The sequence below is a fragment of the Bombus flavifrons genome, chromosome 11 (genome assembly GCF_040668555.2).
Source record: "Bombus flavifrons isolate JBK064 chromosome 11, iyBomFlav1_principal, whole genome shotgun sequence".
Lineage (NCBI taxonomy): Eukaryota > Metazoa > Arthropoda > Insecta > Hymenoptera > Apidae > Bombus > Bombus flavifrons.
Genome location: NC_138452.1, coordinates 5,719,372 through 5,742,111, shown reverse-complemented (window position 1 = coordinate 5,742,111; position 22,740 = coordinate 5,719,372). Strand labels below are relative to the sequence as shown.

The following is a 22,740-nucleotide window of genomic DNA, read 5'->3' as shown; positions in this document are numbered from 1 at the left end:
GATCCTTTTTACGAAGTTCTGGCTTCGAAAAATTAAAATATTACGTGTGTTCCATCTTTGTCAGACATTTCGGTTCAACGCGGAGACTTACTTAGAAATTTCAGGAGAGTATCGTTTTATTTCACTAGTTACAATTTTGCAGAGTAGCTTCTTCTTTGCGTTATTGAAAAAATACGTGAAAAATTACGCGAAAAGATTACATGAAAGTTACATCTTATGAATTCCTTCATCTACTTATTATACGACATAGCGCGAGGGAAACTCCGTTTGATTCATTCTTCGTATTTTCATCTTCCTTGTCATGAATAAGTTACGTAGATTATATCCATCCGTAAAATATATATAACAAAATAAAATGTGAAAGAGGGAGGTATCATTATCGTATATAAAAAATAGCTTCGTGCGAAACTTTTTCCATAAAAAATATCAGAGTTTCTTCATAAGAGCGCATCGAGTAGAAATTAACTGCCTTCCGTGAAAGTGCCTCGAATGATCATTACCAGTTGACACTTTGAGCAGGCCTCGTAAAAATTGTCCGTGATAAATTGATTTCTCGCTTGTTATTAATTAAAATTTCATGACTTGAACGATGTAGAACACGGACGGGTAATGAATGATTTTGAGCCAAAACGGGCAGCGTGATCTAATTAATTTGAAATTAATTTAATACAGCTTCTGCGACACCAGTAATTAAGATCAAGTTTTGTAAGGCTATTAACCGAGATCGACGCGCAAGCTCCGAGAATTCATTATTGATAAGTATGTGCTTGGCTTAAATGATTGATTCTAGCGAAGTTGTTCGAAGGGTATAAAATATTACCGCACCGTTCCAACTTTTCATATTCATTCTGCGAATATCGTCGTTGCCGGGATTCGAACTTTTAATGATGGATAACGAGCTCTAATTCTTCGAATTGTGAAATTAAATATCGTCTGGTAATTTATAGTCCAACAAAGGAATGTTAAAGCTTTTGAAAAATAGCGGTGTTCAAAAACTTTTCATTGGTCACTTACGTCCAATCTTCCTCTTTTCCATATACTTTTCGTTTGAAAACGATGCACGGTCCCGTAAGGGATTAAACGCGAGAAACACTTGGACGATATTAGACTAACGAAGCGTCGTGAAAAATTCGATCAAATGAATAAGAAGAACTGATTAAACGAACAGGCTCGCTTCTTACAGCTGCACAGCAAAATTCAATTAAGGCCAGGAAGAAAGATCGTCGGATTTGTTAACGCAAATTGAAACGAAGGAGAAAAGCCAGAAAAACGGCTTATGCATAAAACATGAACGAATGAACGAAATAAGATTTCCATTTCTCGTACAGATGATTTTCAAGTACAAAGAAATTACCGTCGGGATGTTCCTCTTCCGCGCGGATGGTCAGCGTGTCATCGACAATTTCGATTTCTTAATTTTTATACCTGCCAACGGTTTCGTTCTCACCAAAATCTGCTTTGATAGATGAGAGACCATCTCCAGCTTATCTCCCAGTATGATTGGAAGGATATCCGTTTTCCATATTTCACACGAAATACAAACACATTCTTCAAAATAATGTTACACACCTGTACGAAGTGACTATCAACTTGCAAAAGTTATCTGTATCAAATCCTAAAGCTGCGATTCGTGCATCGAGATTTGCAAAACCGACCAAATACATTAAGCTCGAAATGGTATCAAAGTTGCAAAGAACAGAAATTGTTCTACGTCGACGTCGTTGCAATCCTTGCGTCTACGTTTCATTTTTTCCTACTTACGATATTACAGTCCTTTTTCTTAATAATCTTCGATCTTACGATTTTGACCAAAATGTAACGCGTAAATCCAGCGCTATAGTCGTGAACGTTCGACGCGATATTTATTCCACGAAGTATTCAGCGTTCAACAACTTTCGCGAACCTGTCAAAGTCCATACTCATTGTTGGATCATTAATAAAAATCGCGACACATCCATTACTAGCAGACGGTGAGCGATGCGCTGTGCAGCAGTCGATAGATCGTAACATTAATTTCCAACCGGCAACGAGTCGAAGTGGGGGTGATTTAAAAAGTTGAAGAGTCGGAGACTCGTGGCGACTGTAGACGCGACGGTTCGAATCGAAGATACTCGAGGAAAAAGGAGCAACCGAACAGAGGATTCGTTTCAACGTTCGATGGAACTTTAATAAGGAATTTATGTTGACAAACTAAACTGTAGATACTCGTAAAACGGTGGACGGACGGATTTTCGAAAATCCGCAACGAGATTATAACAATGAACGGCATCGCTCTGTTTCCGACCTTTGTTAGTTAAGTTAAATGGACGATTGATTTTCAAACGGCTATCGAGCGCAATGTGTTATCTTAATGCCTAAATTCTACACAGCTTCCGCTATCGATTAACTTCATTGGCATTTAACCATAATGTATAGTGTATAGAGTCGCAGTAAACAAGCCGGAGTTATTTACGTATTTACGCAAAGTCTAGCAAAAAGGCCATACGCACTCGAATACTGGATAATCGATAAATTTTCGTGTCACTGTCTCGATAAAATTTCCCATGGCAGATTACATTGGAATGCTCTGAAATGAAGCGAGCAGAGTGTTGAATCGTCAAAATATTTGGGGGACGGGATTTTTTATGTGAAAATTTATTTCCAGTGACTAAGAATAAAGAGAAATTAGGGTGTGAAAAAAGGATGCATGGCCACTCAACATATTTATATCTTATTTATTCGGAAGATTACTCATCCTATCTCTTCCAGCAAAACCGGAAAAAATAAACGTGTGTGTATTATGACTCGATAAACTGAATACATAAGAAAAAGTCGCCAAATAGAAAAATCCAATTTTATACAGACATATAAGAAACGAGTAAACACTATTTTGCCACGAATCGCTATACGTTTCCAAATATTGGTATTCTTATGCATTGTTAGGAGTAGCGAAAGATTTATAGGAGATATTTTGCCAGGAACCACGGTGTGATGGATGCTCGGTGGTTGACCTTAATCTCTTGAGCATCTCTGCTTGTTTCAGGCAGAGAAGAAAGTTGTTGGATCGTTATAGAAGAAGCAAACAGTAGTTAATAAAGTCGAAGCAAACGCTTCTGTCTTGTTGTAGCGCCGACAAAATTCCCGTTGACGTTCAACGACAAGATTTTTTCTCCAACGTTCCTTACTGCTATGGTTAATAACAGCGTTCAATAGCTCGAATGTAATTCTCAGATCGCGCTAACAAAATTGCATTCCTTTAATAGCTTCGATTAACCTTAGTCTACATGGAAATAACACCGTGTAAAATTAGTGGCTGCCTTAGAAATTATTTATTATTTAGGTATTACATATCTTTCTTGATTCTAGCGATGAAAAACTTTTAATTGCGAGAGAAAGAATTTTTTTACCTCGTAATGAGTATCATTTCATGAATAACGAGTGTTATCGTTCTATTTCGTTTGGATTCTGATCATTCATACTTGGAAATTTTTAATTAGAAAAATGGGGGGGGGGAATTTGATAGATTCGCGATTGATGGAACGTATTGAAAGTTGGTCTCATCCAACGTTACACGTTTACAATCGATAAGGATCGCTCGTGATTCAAGTGAAAGGCGTCCGTTGCATTATAAATATTCCGATACTCGGCCCCACTTCATCTTATCGGAACTTGAAGAACTATCGGAAAATTTATAATGAATACTCGAGCAGAGGGTTACCAAGATTGACCTGAACGAGTCGCTGTAATAAAGCCTCTCACCTACTTTAAAACCCGAACGTCTCTTTCCTAACGCAATCTTCAGGCAACAATAAATACGGAATTTCTCTTAGAAATTAATAAAGGAATATCCGTGGAAATCTTTCTCCCAGTTAGAAGAACAATTTCGCTCTCTCTCTCTCTCTCTCTCTCTCTCTCTCTCTCTCTTGAATACTTTCTCCAATTGAAAATTCAAATCGTTCCAAAATAATTCATCATCTGTTTTATGTTACTTCTACACTCGGTGTTATTTTCATACGACTAACAAATTTCTAATAAGAACGTAACGATACTGCAAGATTATCAAGGGGAAACTGTATAATAACTTGGCATAAACGATCTGATATATCGTTATCACACCCAATGCATGAAACGTCGATGTTTGATGTACAACACCATAAAACTGAGGTTCAGATTTATTACGAACGCAGGTCGTACTATATTCTGGAATAAATAACTTGGCAGAGTCATAATCATACATCATATGGAAGTGTCATAAATCAAAAGGCATCAACCTCGATTACATTCTTAATGTAATACACATTTTTCCGTAAGAAACCATATTTCATACGGTTCTTACAATTTTACTACACGGAGAGATCATTGCGTCTCTGCTCCGTATTACACAGGGCGGAAAATCATATTTAAAAAGAAAACAGAAAAAAAATGGATAACTTCGAGATTGCATTCGCCGATATATACTTTTATACCATCGTAATTACATTCAACTTCTTAAAATTTCGACTTGCGTCGCTATAATTTTCAACTCGTTAAATAACGAAAGGCATCTTTCAGATACCTGGTTATGCTTTGAAATTTACTTTACCAACCATGGCTCTGCGAAATTACTTTTGAGAAGCAGCAAACTCTCTTGATTCCACGCCCAACCGTTGAAAGGCGATAAAAATACCGAGTTTACTCTGTAATCGGTTTGCCTGAAACACGTCCAATTCGAGCGCATCTCGTTCAGTACACGGCCGGTCATTCTTTAGGAACGTCGTACACGAGCAAAGGGATGCGGAACATATAGGATTGGAATCGGGTGAGTGGAGTAAATAAGCGACGCACGGAAAGGGGAGCATCCGAAACGACGAATAAAAGGAAGCATGGGAACGTTTCTACAATTCCGTTACCGGAAGGCAAGGTAGACTGCGTAACGGCCAAATAAATAAAGTTAACTGCGCCTTCGACTATCGGTGGCAGTTCCAGGCCATTTCTAGTCGCCAGGAGCCGCATCGGTGAACGGTGAACGGTAAACAACGCCGAAACCGAAATCCTCTTCCCTAATCCAGTGGCATCGGCGGCGAAACGCTTGCCGCAGCATTAACACCGAAGTATCATATCGATGGACCCGTATCCGGTCGGTGGTTCAGTTACCACCGGCTCTGATTTACGTGACGACAGCACGTTGAACAGGGGGAAGTGGAGTGTCGACCGCCGACACGCGTGACGGTGTTAAACGTTTTACACTCGTTCGTTAAGCGCGAAACCGCCGGGGCCAAGCCAAAAACGAAAATGGCGAACCGTAAATTTTCCTATTCCCGTATTATCCGACTCGTTATCATTTTAATGTCCAAAACGAAGACCGTGGAAGTTCGGCTATGCCAAATATCCCGGCAAGGTGACGAATTCATGAATATAAAGCAGTTGGCCCATTCAATTTTATAACTGCCGTCTGCCAGCGGCGTACCAACGAATAGCGACGACAGACTTTATTATGTAATACGCCAGACTTAAAACTGATGTTCCCCGGTTAAACGATCATCCCGTTTCTTTATACCAACGGCGAAACCGTCGCATAGTCTCGAATAAACGTTAACGTCGCCGAGAGCGTAAAAGGTAGTTAACCTCGACTGCGTAGCCACTTCGTAATTTTACATTCTCTCGCTGATATTTATCCTATCTTCTCTCATCAAATACGAACTAACGCGTTTTCTAACCTTAACAGCCTTCCTTAGGCCTTAACCAGCTGTGGAGCTTTCGTGCTATCTCCTTTAAAGTGCATAAACGGTTCGTGAAATCTAATAGATACCCTCTGCTCTTGAACGAACTTAATGCGACTATGAATAGTAAGAGAAGGGAAACTATATCATTGTGGAATCTGACATCGGTGGTATTGAATACGTGGAACCTGGCTCAGTGTCCAAAGACCTATGACATTCGATATTGATCGTAAAATTTACTGTGCGCATATTGTACAGATATATAGCGAGACCTGCGTAAATATGCTAATAAAAGGACGACGTGCCGCTAATCGTAAATCAATATCGGCGATTTCAAACGTTCGACGCTTGATGTTAACTCGCGAATCTCAGAGGAATAGGACGAAGTGTTGATGAAACAGCTGTGAAACCTCAGACACCGCTGAGACCATCAAGATCCACGAAAGTCTGCGGCGATCCTGGACACTCGGAGACTCCTAAAACACCTGATATCCCTGAAACGCCGAGATTCCTGAGACCACATGAATCTATGGCACCAGTGGTATTCCGAAACCGTTTAAAGTCATTTCCTCAGATCCCACGGGTCTCAGATCGTCTACATGCAACGTTTACTAATCTGACAACGAGGATAGAACAATGTATCTCGCTTCTGTTAGATCGTCTGCCGAGTCTCTTCAACCTGAAATCATATCCATATACGTCGTATATCGTACCGTATCTCGATACGTTGTTTGAAATTTATTATACCGAGTGTGTATGTAATACAGTATTCTCTGCAGTATCAGGTATCGTGTAAGATATATATCATATCTCTGAAGAAACGTGTTGAGTGTTATAACACGATGTACCGAGGATTTCGTTAGGCCAGGTACATACAACGGTCAAGAACGATCTCTATTTTTGAGAAATCAAATTTCACGACAATCTGCGTTCTGACACTCAAACGGCATGCGTGTAATTTAACGAATTTGCAAATATCATGTACTTTTAACTTTATCGCCGCACTCTGCCCACAGCTTAACAGTCGAAACACTGTCATAAATCTTGGAGTTTCTAACGACCAACCTAACGATTCCCGCGACACAGCTCGGACTCTCTCAAATATCTCACAGGCCTGTACGTTCGCCATAGGACTGCCATAACATTGTTATTAAAACGTGTAATGGAAGGAAAGATACCGAAACAACACGTTTTCAGCGGAATTTCAATTATTCCTCAGTAAAAACCAGTTATCTCTCTGTAAATCAGCTGACACGTGGCGAAAGCAATTTTAAGTATCGTGACAACATTGCTGTCTCTGCGCACACCCATGCACATGCACATACAAACTGGGCGTAAATACATTGAAAAATCGCAATCAATAGTAATCAATTTATCTTCTTCAATCGCACATCGCAAGAGCGAACACGATTGTTTCAATCCCTTGACCGAACGTGAACCCTTTCGTTCGATTCTATGAAACGCGGTGGTAATTTCCTCTTGAAGCAACTCGTTGCTTACACCTACAGTCACATGATACGAATTTGGAACAACGCGACAATTAATCGTGGCAATTTGTTTTCAGTTAAATCGATAATATAGTAATTTAACCAGAAAGCAAACACCTCTTTGTGTGTTCAAAAAATATTATGAAATTAGTACAACATGGGAATTAGTATATTCCAACGAACGGATACGAAGAAGGGGAAGGCAAATAAAGGCATAGACGATAGCAAGCTTCATTACCCGACTATTCCACATATGGGAGCGCGTTCCAAAAGAGGAAGCGGCTGTACGTACATTTATTCGACGAATTCTATGTGCACATGGTAATTTCGTAAAAAAGGAACTCCGCAACGAGAAAATCTGGGCATTAGTGGTCTCTCAAAAGTAAAACATATTCAGCGATAACAAGCTCATCAGCGAGCACGAAATATTTTCGTAATTATTGCTCTGTATTGTTCGCTGTGCTGTTAAAGTTTCTACCTTTCGATGTTCAAGTATCTTTTAAAAATGTAAATTTTGTTGTTAAAGGCATTAATTTGAAATAATGAAAGTTGTAAATAATGGCAATTATTTTGTAGTATTCTTTACAGAAATGTATAATTAAGTATTGTACATTATCAATATTCTCGCAAGTTGAATCCATAAACTGCCTGAGCAAGCTTTTACTTCATAATGGCGTAGAATATGCAAGCGATATCTAAAATCTGCAAACAGTAATTAATATCCCAGTCGGTGGAATCGGTCAGTAACCGAACCTATTCTCTTTTTATCGGACGACCGCGATCTACCAAAATTTCAGCTAACTTCAGGAAAATTGTCGAGGGAGCTGCAACTGGTATCAGTTTCTCGGGAGAATAACGAGGACAATTGGGCTCGCGGTGGAAATATCTGGCAAATTTTAATTACATTCCTTAGACCAATAGATCGTTTTCTCCGCGCCAGTCGACGAATATTACGGCCACTAATTGCACAATAACCAACCTCGGTTGTTGGCTCGATGCAACAACACAGCCGCGCTCGTCGGTGATTCGCGATATAATTTTCTCATCATTAATTATAAACGTCGGTCGCGCTAATGTGCGATACGCGTACAGAGACCTGTGAAATTGTTAACGCGTTTCTTGCCGCAATGATTTTAATCCCGAGAGTGCGGATTAGTTGTGCGACAAATCGCACGCTTAAGTGACTCGGCAACTGGGCTTTACATTTTACGTCTACCAGCCGAAAGGACAACGGAACCGGAATGTATGAACTAGTTGTGTCGGAATTCGTGTAAAAAATACTAGAAAGCAAGAAAAAAAGACGAAAGAATAAACGAGTCGGGAGATGGGGATAGAGGAAAGTAAACGGAATAATGAAAAATTACAGGTAGGGGAAAGATAAGGCTAAAAATATAACGCTGAGAAATAAGACTAAAGGAACGGGGGATGAGAGAAGAAAAAATCGAGACAAAAAGAAAGTAAAGGAAAATGCACAGTAAGAAAGGAAAGAGGTCGGTAAGAAATACCGAATGAAATTAGCAGAAAAAGCAGATGGCTGGAGCAAGAAAAAAAAAGAGCAGAAAAATGATTTACGAAGGCAAATGAACATGAGAAAAGAAGGGCATAAGAGAAATTGTATCGAATTAAAGATTTTCAGAGCAAACACTATGCTAATACGTCATTAGTAAGAAACACTGAATCTGGTTCTCTGAAAATGCAACACGGCAACGAGGCTAGTACAGGGACTGAGAGGAGAAGCGTGTCAATAAGATTACGCTATGCTTACCTTTCCGTAGTTAAATTATATGAAACTTTTGAATAATTAAGTTGAGGCTACATCGTCGAAAAACGAATTCTACCTGCGCGTTTGCGCGATAAAGAAACTCTATGAAAGAGCCGTAAAGAGTGATCCGTGAGAAAATTCTTCAAATACAATTCCAACGTAACAATTCAATATAGTCGCGCTATCTTTTACGATATACCAGCGTCTGCGTTAGCGTAATATATGGACAAATAAATGTTTATTCGCGGAAAATGAATATTTGCCTCGCTGCACTCGTGCGAGACCAACAGAATTAAAGGAATTTATCGAATACGCCGACGACTAGTACGCAATTCGTTCATCTCGTCGAGAGTGTAGCATGAATAATTAGAATGAGCCGAGTAATTAATGCGAAGTGTACCTTTACTTTGGAAATCCGCCGGCGGTTTCTAGAAACGGAACGCGGTTTTCCTCGGAACGCGATCTGTTTACTTGGCCGGGTGCAGTACGAGGAAAAATTACGCTTTGAGGAAAGTCTTCTTTAAAGGTGCAACCTGCGGCTCGGCTAGCTGCAATTAATAATAAAATAATAGGCATCTTTACCTCGATATACTTTTTAGTGCGATTTAATTGTCTGAAAACCCTGTGGAGCCGCAGGAACCTCGATCTCCTCGTGGAAGAATAATTGCATCACGAGCTCTGTTAAAAGTCGTGTTCATGTGCCAAACGAGTAATAATTGTTCTTCCAATGCAAGAAATTTTACGAATGAAATATAATACACAAAGTATAATAGTCGCTACATTTATATTGAATTTTCTCGTTCATCCTTCCTTTCATAACGTAATTCACTTACATATGAATACATTTTCCAAAGAAGAGGAACTTAGAAGCAAGAGGATAGGAAGTTAATACATTTCGCATGATAAATCGAATACATGGCTACACAAAGGAGCAGAAAACTCTATATATATATATTTATAAGAACTTGTTTTAAAGTTTAAGTATTCAAGATACTCGCATATTATTAAATTCAGCGAGGAATACCCTTTTATATTTTTTCGATTGCATAATGCTACTCGAGTCAACGAACATAGAAGAGGATGTTTACTGAGCTTAATTAGATCTTTAAGTAAAATAGACGAATCTGACGAATAATCTGGCAAATCTGAGATGGCAAATCTATACGCTCGAAGACTCGTAATCATTTAACTCGATGAATTTTTCACAATAAGACAGCCATGAGGAAGATTGTTTTTCATCGGCAATAAGAAAGATACTTTTATTCAAAAAAGCAACCATTAGATTTTACGGAGGTTTTCGTGTTTCTATAACGTAAATATCATTTTGTACTTCTTCTCGGTATTTCGAACCCATTTAATTATAAAAAAAATGTTACAATCGGATCTAAATTTATATTTAATAGATATTATAAAACCTCGGATGAAGCATCTCTTCAAATAATATTTACTCCTTTTAAGGTAATTATGTCGATATAATTATGTATCCGTTGTCTATACCGATAACAAATACTATCTATACAATGAATTTAATTACTACAAATTATGTACATAGCCTACGGAATATTATCCAAAGCGCGATCGATAAAATAATTCTATGTTGTGTATGAACGAACCGATATCCTTGTAAATATAACTATATATAACTTTACTAAGTTATTAATTAACTAACTTGCTCTGTCAGTTATTATTTTATTACATTAATCAAAGATTTTCATTGCACTGATGAACGACCAATTTATTTTAAACGATAAATTAAATTCTTCTTTCCACATGAAGTATCAATCATATAATAATCCATGCAAACTTTTCGTGTAACGAATAAATGTACTTAATGAAAGGAACTGTATAATTTATCTTTAAAACGAATACGAATGGTTTGATACGATAATGAACCCCTAAAGCACGATGAAATACCTCGCTTCATTTTGCTAATTTGCTCCAATGATATAGAAGCATTTTAAAGAATATCGTCGCTGAAGGTTCCTTTGCCAATAATTCACAAAATGTTTTGCCATAACGTATTGCGCATGGCTCAAATCCCGCATTCATATTCGCGCACAGCGTCCTTTTCCATTATTCTCGAAATAATATATAATTTCGAGGATATTAATTCGAATTACCCGGCCAATATAGGGAAACTGAATAGGAAAGGAAGCTTAAATAATACAATTTCGAGTGTATGATGTAAATGCAATTATAATCAACCATCAGTCACGGAGTTTTGAATACCTATTTGCATAACCTAGAAATGTACAACTTGATTGTTAATACAAGCTAGATTAAATGTACTCATAAATTAGAGAAAAATGGTTTTAATAAGCAAATAAAAGTAAAGAATAGTAACACGTGCGATATAGACGACGACGATGTTTCTACATATATAAATTACCTGTACCGCTTTCTAGTGGGTGCATTAATCATAAAATTATTAAACGAGGGCAACAGACTGTAAACGACAGCTATCGTAAATTTATTTTCCTTGCTCCTAATTCATTACAGAAGTACAAAACTCCTTATTCGATGAATCGGGTATATGCTACCAGCGCGTGACCGATTTGCCACGTTTTATTAATTCCAACGTTCGTACATTTCTTTCTTATTTTTTCCAGCACGTGCTAGTCTCGACCGAAGCGCGAGTAATTTATTGCGTCGTCCTTACCAAATCGAGATTTTCAAGCTTCTAATATATTAACCGCGTTGAAAATTATTTTCCATCTGCGTTATCAATTCTCCTATTTATCTTCTGTGAAATAATTAGAAATTTTCACTAACAGCATATTACGATTAAATGCACGTTTCGCGGATATACCTGTCAATTTTACATATCGTTGCTCGAATTAATCACGGTAATCTACCTATCAGTATAGAAAGTACTCGTTTAAAAGAATTATACCGATAATTTGAAAGTTAAACAATTTCGTGATAAATGTCGCTCGGTATTCGCTTTGTAATCTTTTTGTCGTTGCACGAGAAATTAGTTGCAGACGAGATTCACGTAGTTTTAGAAATCATGGGTTCTATCGCTGCTGATTCATAGGAGTAGTTTAATTTAAATCGACTCTCAGATTAAAAGCATCGCGCGCAATATCACGAGCTCGTTCTTCAGGGGCTCGTGCTAGGACGACTGTGTAAACTTATTAGGGAAATCGTGTCGCGAAACTATCGTTCGGTTCACAGCACGTAACCTATTCCGAGGTTTATTAATTCTCTTTCCTCCTTTCTTCGTTCGTCGACGAGGCTCGAGCCGTTCACAATGGAAGTGAATCGTTTGTTACAATCCGACCTGTTTTTGTTTTTCGTAAACGCGACCGGTCAGAGAGCGTGACTTTGTTGCGCACAAGTGGAGCCCGTACGATTGAAATATGCACACGACGTGCCACGCGTACATCGTACAGTAGAAAAACAAAATCTCCGCAATATGCACGGCACGTTTCTCACGCCGAATATATCAACTGTACTGATTTATGGTGTTTTTACTTGTCGTCGAATTAGGGCGAAAAACAAGGAAGATTCACAGGAAAGCACGTGTGACATGTCGCGATCTGAGTTCGTTCTTGCGTAAAGGGGTTAAGTTTTTACGTAATTCTCCCGTAAAGACCGTGTCGTTCTTTCGAGGAAATTGAATTAAACGGGACATATGTAAACAAGGAGAGAAATTCGGAAGATAAGATATGTTGCTAATTCGATTCCTGTTAACTTGTCATCAATTTCGCTCTTGATACGTACCGTCATCTGCGAAGAAAATCTCCCCTGAATCCCATAAATATTAATTAAATATTCTCAAGTGTGACTTACAGAATCTCATTCACCGACAAAAGTTTAACAATCCTCTTCTATTAATCATACGAGAGATTAAAATTAAAAATACTTATAGAAGTAGCCGGGTTAACTATATAATCCAGGCTCCTTCTAATCAACCTTAAAACGTCTTCAGATACGCATTGAATTAACTTCGAATCCTATAATTCGACAAGATAAATGTTTCGCCTAAACTTTATATTAATTACCTTCATGGATAAAACGATCTACCCTTAATCTTCTCGACCCTATACTAAAACGAATCGCCTATCACGGGTATCATTAAGAATGATAAATCATGCAAAGATCCTGCGTATCGCAAACACATAGTTCCACACGAAACAACAAAACAAATGTAATTACCAGCGCACAAGCAACACGAGGACAGGGCTGAAAGAAGCGATCTCGGTCAGTTGATGTAATTTTAATTCCGACCACTCATTATTCATTTGCTCCAGCAACGTTCGATTAATTATTATCCTGATAAACGTCACGCAACGTGCGTTGCCCCGATAAATCGTTATTCCAGTGATGCACGTAACCGATGAAACGTGCAATTGATCGCACGTACATCGCCACACAAGGTAATTAACTGGGAGAAACACTTTTTTTCGGCGATAATGGGAATAATCGGGCGTTGGAACGCGCGCGCGATAAACCGTATGCAAACGGTCGATCGTCGTTACCGCGCTAATGCTGGATTTAATACAAAATAACGCGAGACGTTAATGCAAACCCTAGGATTTTCTCGTGTAAAACAGCGGATTTTATTCGAGCCTGTACAACGAGTTTTAACTGGCTAACGCTTTTGAACGGTTTTGGAACGGGCACTCCAAGAGATGCGAAACGGTCGGTACGGACGTTTCCAGCTAACGTTATGGATTGCGAACCTCGCTGCATGAATATTGATGGGCGAACTTCGATGGGCCGAATTTTCCAGCGTAAAGATCGAGCAAACTTTGAAACACGAGTGCATCGAGACCGTAGTTTTCAAACGTAAACCATGCGAAATGTAAGCTCCGAGGTGTAAAGGTGAAAACAAGACCAATAGAGCGAGAAAGCAAATTTCGTGATCCGTTTTTCAAGACAAGCGATGAATGGATTCGATTACAAAGCGAAATTTATCGAGTATAACAATGCCGCTCGTAATTATTTACAGATCCGATTTACAGAATTTATACTGTACTTTCTCTTTTATTCGTCCGTAGTCGTTCGAATAATTATGAATGGAATTGAAAATACAAGGCATACTTCGTCATCGAAGATATAATTCGTCACTTAACGAGGATGCTTAATTACTTGGAAAAGCCCTGAATCATCTTTGCGTGTTCAGAACAGAATGAAAAGTATTTTGTTTCAAGACAAAGTGACGCGCAGGGAGAGCGTAATGTGACGTGCTGTCGCTTCCAACGAAAATCATGCGATCTCGTGTAATACGGACTGCCACAGACTTTCCGCACATTTGGGATTAGCCATGACAGGCACAAATTAAGCGGTCACGTCTCTGATAAGGAGGATTTCTCATGAAATCCTCCCTTTTTTGTGAAATATGTCCGACGTGATTACGTATCACAAGTTCTTGCTGAAATTCTATCCAAAGAGCTTGAAATTAAATATCCTTGGTAAATTCTGAGTAAAGAATCAATTTTTTTATTAGAAAGTGAAAAAAAGCCTTAGAAAATATTTTATCGTTAGGGTCTGTTAGCCTAAATTTTTAAGATGGAATTTCGAATGAAAGTTCTGGATTAAATTACGTTACTATATCGCGTTACGCTACCAGATAAACAGTATAAACATAGATTATGATAGAGATAACAACGAAAATTACGCAAAAATCAACGCCGCGTGATACATTTTAAGCTTGTTCCTCCGTGCATCAGTTGTTGTCCAATTTGCGGTAATAATTCAAATAAAATACACTGTAAACGATATAGAATCGACTAAACGGTAAATCCAATCTCAGTTTGTATGAACGTCGATTGCATGATTCAATTGGTATTTTGGGAAAGAGACATACGCGATACAAAGTGTTCCTTGATTAGGAATAACCTACATTCGTCGAGTAATTAACAAATTATATTCGTACGTTATTATCCTTTCTTCGGTGTTGGTTACGCTTGTGCTCGGGAACGTGTTTGAGAAAAACTTTTAATGCCTCATGCATTTCCCCATAAAATAGCTGAGCTAATTCTCTTATCACCATCCCTTTTACTTTACCTTCGAGTAAGGAGTATGGTAGCTCCTTGAGTACTTTTTCACGTCTCGATCATTCTCTTTTAGTTTCAATTTCTACTTGAACGATCCCCTAAAATAGGATTAGATAAATCAAAAGTGAAAGCGTTTCTTACACAAATAATTTTGAAATGGGCAATGCAATTCTATATTCTATATTCTAAAACTGGAATAAAGTTTTAGTTTGTAGCTTTTATAGAGAACGGATACGTAAATCATACGAAAAGAGGATTTTCTAGAAACTGTTTCTAGAAACATTATCGAATTCGATTCACCTTTCCTATTGCGAGAAAGACTTACATTCATACGATAATAAGACCGACTTTCGGCCGGCGTTGGAAAGTGCTTGAAATCCCGAAGGACCTAGCCGGAAAGTTTAAGCAGGACAAATGAATGTTACTACAGACAGAGGAAGACGGGACAGAGGAAGAGTAGGTACGAAAGAGAAAAAGTTGCTCTTTCGAGAAATGGAAAGATAGGTTACATCTACTAATAAGCAGAAAACTTGGAACACCGTAAAACTGTTTCGGATTCTACCTCTTTCTGTTACATTCGCTTTCTATATCGAGAAAATATTTAACACGTAACATCGAAACCAAATTGTCGTATTAAAAGAACATTTTCATACGAATACATTAAAAATACAGTTAAAGATGTTTTGTTGCGAGCTATAGATATAAAGAAATTGGTTTTTTATAGCACACTACCTGAATCAAAAAAGCTCGGATTATTCACGAAGAATAATAAGCAACTCTATGGGCAATATTGAAGTTTTCGAGTCCTGAAGGATTGCACGAGAACTTTTTCCGATCCTGTTTATTTACGTACTAAAAGGACAAGGGGCAACAAAATCCAAAGCTTTGAAGAGGAAAAAGCAATGTAAAATTACAAAACGAAATAAAAAGAAAAAGAAAGGGCAGAGAAGGAGAGAAAAGATGCAAAAGGGAGTCGCAGGAGACCTTGCAGGGGTGTTATTCCGATAAATCCTTTTCTCAAACAAAAGAAAAACGCACGTACTTCTGTAGCTTTCTCAGTCGATCTTTTAAGATTTTCATAATACAAAAAGATTCTTTAACTTTCTACGTTCCCTCGCGAACGACACTTAACGAAATAGATTAGGCATAAACGTACTACGCGTTTCCATTTTGGTGAAACTTTTCAATTATTCGATGAAGGGAAATCGCGTTATGAGTGTTGGAGGAACGTTCGACAGTGGTGATATTAATAAATTTGCCAAAACATAGGGAAATGTAGTTTAGTCGGTTGTTGGAAACTGTTGCGTGAAAAGCTCGAGATCGATTGAGTAGCGTTTCCTTCTGAAACACACGGAACTTGGTTACATCAACAGGATAATAAACAACTCTTCAACTGCGGCAGTAGCGGTTTCCGAAAACGAGCAGGACTGCCATTGAAAGTTTAACTAAGTTCTATGTACATCGTCGAGGAAATAGAAGAGGATTTCCTGAAAGACCGAACGACATCCCGTACATCGGGAAGCCAATATCAGGAAATACCACGTGTCTCATAATTTTTAAAATAACGTTTGATTTCTCAGAAACAAGCAAACTTGATGGGATTGATCGGCACGATTTTCCGTGTTTCTCGTATGTATATGAAAAATATCAATATCTGTACGTAAAGATTCGCAGGGCATGGGCTTCGAGATTCAACAGAATACGATGGAAACCAATCTAAAATTAATAGAATGTAAGATATTTACTGCGCCTTCTCTCCTCCCTTTCCAGAAAGAGGTTTAATCGTCGATAATATCTTTTAGCTTCTTAAAATGCGGAGCTGTTTTTTCTTTTGTTCGTATCGAAGTGGAAAAATCAAGCTTCTCGTCAAGCGTTTATAAGGCAAGCATCCTATTGGCCATGCAATTGAAAACAATGGATCTCGACTCGATTTCAGCCGTTGAATGGCTCTCGACGAACGATGCTTAGAAATCAGCTGTTAATTTAAAACGGGAAGGGAACCCGCGACGATCTCGCGTGTGTCACGTGCAAAGGACTCGGAGTGGACGCTCGTAAAAACATCCTGAGGGATTTTCGCAAAAACAGAAAGAAAAAGGATACTTTGATCGGTAGGTTGATCGATTCACCGTCCAATGTCGTCCACATCGTACGAAAGACTTTACCGAGGTAAAAGCCTGAGAACTGCTGATCTAGAGAGAATGGTAGAGGGCCCCAAGGACTAGGAAAAAGTATCAGTAAAAGAAGGATTCCAGTCGTAAAACACAAGAGGATAAGGAGGGGACAAAAGGAATGATCACATATTATGTCTAAATGTATATACATACGAAGATGTATATATAGATATATATGTATCTTTGCCTTTACATACACCGCGACTTACTTCTTACTCTTTGCTCGAACTAGATAAATACGCATACAGATTTAATTTCTAAATTACTAAGTTAATTATGAAAACGTCTACATCTGGTATTTATATAGTTTACGTAGAATACCGGTGTGGCAAATCTTTTAATAGATGACGTAAATTTATAATTTACTAATTCCATGAGAAACTAGTAAATACACTTTGCAATTGAAAATTGACAAGTAATTCGTATAGATTCGAGTGCAAATATTTACGAGCGATATTAGCATATGTACGTAAATAAACGTAAATATATGTAAGAGATTTTTGACAGCGTCGACCTCTTAGACGCCCTAATGAATGTTCTACACAGATACTAAACGCGACTAACTAGCTTCGCTAATTAAACCGGGATCAGAATATTAGGAATATTCGAATTAGACCACGGTGTATTGTTATGCAAATTTTCTAAGCTAGTCTACCCCGGCAAGGCGAACCACGGATTCACTGTGGAGTTTGTCCACGCGTAGGAAGCTCGATTACGTCGCCCAGATAATATGGAAGTCTGTAACCGATGTTGGGAGAAAGCTGGAAATCCCGATAGAGTTTGTTGGGAAGTTTCATCGAGCCAACTCGGTCTCGCCAGCGAGAACGCGCATTTTGGATGGAACGCGTAGTGGAAAGTAGACGTACGCGTAAAGGGAGAACCGAATGCAAATTGGATTATGCGAGGCGAAATAAATGCAACGACGTGCGAATACATGTCGAACAGGAGAATTTAGTGCGACGGAACGTGTATTATGCTCCCGTCGTGCTCGACTTTTACTACGAATTATTTGTGTCCGTGCATGCTGGTTCACAAAAGAATTTGCAATCAGCAGATCGCGCGAAACGAATGAAAATTCAAATCCTAAATACGTAAACGAAATTTCGCATGATATAAATAGAACTACACAAAACTACTTGTTAGGGTATAATCTAAGATAGAAATAATTTGTAGCTGTTTCTCGTTACGAAGAAACTATTTTACTTAAAGGGGCGCTATTTAAATTTCGCCGCTCGTAAATGGAAAGTAACAGCCGAGAGATAAGAAAGATAATGGGAATAAAAAGGAAATAAATTTGAAAATAAAGAGCGACGCGAGAAAAGAGTCTGCGTTACACAACGTAACGCTAGTACCGGGACACTGAAAGAATTTTAATTATGAACATTTTATAAACGCGAATTTGAAGAATGTTCGAGATGAAATGCAACTCCTAATCACGCTTACGTAACACGCAATAACGCAAGAATCGCCTTTGGCGAGACAGGAAGGGAGCTGCAAAGTTTGCCAGCTAATTACTGTCGTCGCAGACGCTGCATTTTAGAACGCAATAGTGATAAACGTAATTAAAGGGAACGTTCATAAAGGTTCGATAATTTCATAGCGTCATGGACAAACAGATTTCGAGCTGCCCTTCTTAATTATTATCCCGGCTCGATTTATCTCACTCCTCTTCAGCCATCGTGCCTTCTACGTTTCTCATTTCCGGGACGGTTGTTTGAAATTGCATCCGAGTAATTATGAAGTGAAACAAGCCGAGATCACCTGTACACCTACAATTTGTTACTTGTCCATGCAATCCGGACGATTCTAAATTGACCAACTCTTGGCCGATCTCGTTCTCAAACAGTCGTACCGTTACCCTCTGGTTCTACTCGAATATTCAAATAGTTCCTCTTGTTCGTATTCCTTGTAATTAGTTCCAGTCGAACTAAACTTCGACCGGTCACCCTTTGCACTGGCGTTCAAATTCGTAATAAATGGTCGCAACACGCGGCAAACTAATACAAACGCAACCTATAGAATTTCTAGATCTGGAAATATTCGAAGTAACGCGATGAGCTAACAGGATGCTTTCTGTTTCTAAACGAACAAACAGATTCTGGTCGTAATATTATTGCCGGTCTATGAGGCGGAGGACGGTGCACGGCGATTCGATGAAAGGCGTCGAGCAGGTGAACTCAACGGAATGAGAGTACAATCGGAAAAAGAAGGAAACTACATGAAATAACGTTGATAAGCCAGCGGCGTCGGCAGATGTGGATATTGGTACTTCCGTCCGATCTCCTCGACTACAAGATGCCTGTTTACATCGAAGCGGCAATAAGACACGCTTGAATGCACCGTTGAAGCCTCTCGAGATTCCACAAGGAACGCTGTTAGAGAAATTTCTCTCAGAAATTTGCGTCTTTGACACTTATTTCGTGCAACGAGTGAATATACGATGAATAAGAGAAAGAAGGAAAATAAAAAACGAAAGGGCGAAAGTGGCCCCTCGTGAAAAACACAGCGGAAAGGAAGAGCTGAGATTAAACGATTAAGTTGATATTTAGTACTTCGTTACGCGTAGCATTATGGAACGAGCGAATTAAATGAGACCGGCTCACGCGTTCTTTTCCTTAAAATTCCACGAACCCCTCACGATTTAACGAGTTCTTGATGCTACTTGATGATTCGTTGAGAGAAAGACAAAGCCGTGCCGGGTAAAGAATGGAAGAGCGAAGCTTCGTGATTCTCAAGGATAACCTGTGGAAGCTCTGAATCTTTTGGAAAACACGACTGTGAAAAATTCCGTTTCCAATGCTACTGTTATCAAGGTTACTATACGGAAGGAAAGCTAATAAAAGCAAATGAATAACGGAGAAAGTGAAACGAATCTGAATATACTACTGAAATACGTTTACTCATCCCTTTGATAAATGCCGCGTTGAATGGAAGTTTGCCTGCATGTTTTACCGCGCTTTGATAGAAATCGATGCTATATTTCAATTACATTTCGCGTAAAATATTTCGACGGGTATCGAATAAATTTCGATTCAGGGATTCCATCGCATTTAATTAGAAGATAACTGGTGCAAAAATAGGTAAAAAATTAAATAGGAAAAAAAATTCTCCGAACTACACGTTACAGCGGCATATAAATCCTTCTCTCGTGAAAACAAAGGACGGTAATTTATCATAGAATAATACACGTTAATAATACGATGGTGGGAAATGCTGCAGTGCGTATTATAGATGCATTTGCAGCTTCAAAAGGTTAAATCTTGTTGGATAAACTGCTGTCGAGACAAATAAACTTCGTACGTTGGTGATTCAATGTATCGACAATACTAAACATTGTCTTCGAAATATGCTTCGCAACAAATATGATCGAACAATTTCCGTAGCGGGAATTAAAAGATGTTTAACGCGGAAAGATTTTTCACGAGAAACGTTTCGTCGGAAGATTGAAAATTTCAACAAAAATAAAATACATCAACTGCGTGGTAATATAGGTAGCAAGGTAACACGTGCACCACGAAATATCCTTCTCCGCTAAGAACAGCATGGGCGAGCTGGTGATTCATTTCTCTGTGATCGCGAGAAGCTGAACGAATTGCAGAATGATACAGAATGCCGGGAAATCGAGTCAGTGGGTTACATAATAAGCAAATCTGGAATCAGGGACGTTCTCTCGAACTCTTGCCTCGGTGATAGAACTAGGAACTCTCCAGAGAGAAACATTTTCTCGGCGTTCTGCATTCTTCGTTCGGGATTGAGAGCAAGAGAGGCATAGGGGAAATAAACGAAAAGAGGTAGGTTCCTCAAGTAGGGAACGGAAGAAGGGAAACACGGAAGGTAAAACGACTACGGCGATGAACGGAAGACGCAATGAAAGAAAGAGAGGTATAAAAAGATAGAAAAAGAGAACTCACCCTTGCCAGAGCGACGGCTGGAAAGCTGTCCCATGCGAGTTGCGCTTCCTCGCCCGTGTTTCCATGACGTTGACCCGAGAGGATCCTCGCAGCCGTAAGAGTGCTCATCCCCATCCCGTCGCCAACGAAGAGAACGACGCCCCGCGCCACACCACCCGGTGGCGTCGTCCCGCTGACGCTCGAACTTGCCGCCGACGCGCGAATACGAGCTTCGATCGCGCGTGTCGCTGCCTCATACCAGATCTCCCTCTCTGCGAAGAGAAATTTTTCTCGCTTGAGTAACCGCTACGGGAGCCAGCCTGACACCTATCTTAATTGAATCTATAGTCTCGAAGCGTTCCCGAGAAAATCGACCATTATTGTCGGCATTTGCCGTAAGTATTGTTCGGTTATCGTTCTTTGTTGTCGCGTGTACAGGGAGATGTTTGAGCGGCCGGCAGTGTAGGAGAACTCTTTTGTAGCGGGATATAACGTTACGTGAAAGGTTTCGAAGTGAATTGTTGCGCTCAGCCATGCGCCCTTTCCTTTTTACCGATGGCCAATAAACCTGGGCAACTATTCGACAACGATAATCGCTCAATGAACGCGAAACGACGTACGGTTTCATCTTCGTAAAACAGATCAGCGACGAGACTAACATAGTTTCACCGATTTTCCTCAAATTGAAATATCAGAGTACACTAGAGCTATTTTGGGACTCGTTAATACGAAAATTCATATTCTCTTGCAAATATTTGAAGCACATTTCCCATACACGATTCTAACTACGTACGTTTTCCTCTTGCAACTACGTATTTAACAAAGCTACTCGATAACGCAAACTGAAATGTGGCTCGGTAATTATTATATTCCGAGGTGGATTTGCCAACACTCCAGAGGCATACCACCAGTCACGATGATGCTAATCTCTAAGTATCTCGTTCCTTGCCGGAAGGAAGCTCGGTTTCGTTGAAATTGTCATGTTGCAGATTGAGACCGCGTTTCCCTGGGACAACGACGGTTGCTGTTCGAATGTTGCCGAAGGGACCGGATATCTTAATTGAATCTGTTGGTAAAACGGGACGAGTCCAACTGTTTCCTAGGAAGTCATTTACTGCAGTTACTCTCGCAAAAAAGATCGTCGCACAGCGAAAACGAGAAGCGTACCGAGACCACGCAAACGATCTCGTGCGAGCCACAAATTTCGATACGAATACTTTACTTCGACTTTGAGTTATTTTACTTTGAGTTCGAAAGAATAAAAATGTCGATGCTAATTAGAAAATAACTATTCTTGAGAACAAGTGAGAAAACTCGTTGAATTTGTAAAACTGTGTCTTCCTCCTCTCTCTCCCTCTTTCTCTCTGTCCTATCCCTTTTTAATTGAAAATTTCTTTCATTTATTACTAAGATCCATAAATATTTATGAGGATTATAAAACGGACATCTTGAATTTCCATCTAATCTACCGAATCTAGAGGACCAACAAAGATTGCTGCTTACTTGAAATGCCATTTCTAGATCCAGCTAAAAGGCTTTCACGCGTTCCAAATGTGTGGCGCTTTCTAAGTATACCTCGAATAATACACAGACTGTGCCAAAAATAGCCGAACTTTTTGACAATAAGAAATCAGAGGAATCGTTTGGAGGAAAATGTTCTATTTTATTCAAAACACATTGCACCTATTAATTAATGCGTCTGATAATTGTTACGAGTCATCTTGTGGAATTTCTTTGAGAATGCCTG

At 39.1% G+C, this 22,740-nt stretch overlaps 1 protein-coding gene across 1 annotated transcript in view; it reads right to left on the bottom strand.

Moving 5' to 3' along the window:
• The window catches only part of LOC138184902 (alkaline phosphatase), a 243,450-nt gene that overhangs the window by 193,565 nt on the left and 27,145 nt on the right, over nucleotides 1-22,740 (bottom strand). The window contains exon 2 of the mRNA XM_069123343.1: nucleotides 21,015-21,265. Within this exon, the coding sequence (XP_068979444.1) occupies nucleotides 21,015-21,265 (251 nt within the window). The remainder of the gene's footprint in view (nucleotides 1-21,014; nucleotides 21,266-22,740) is intronic.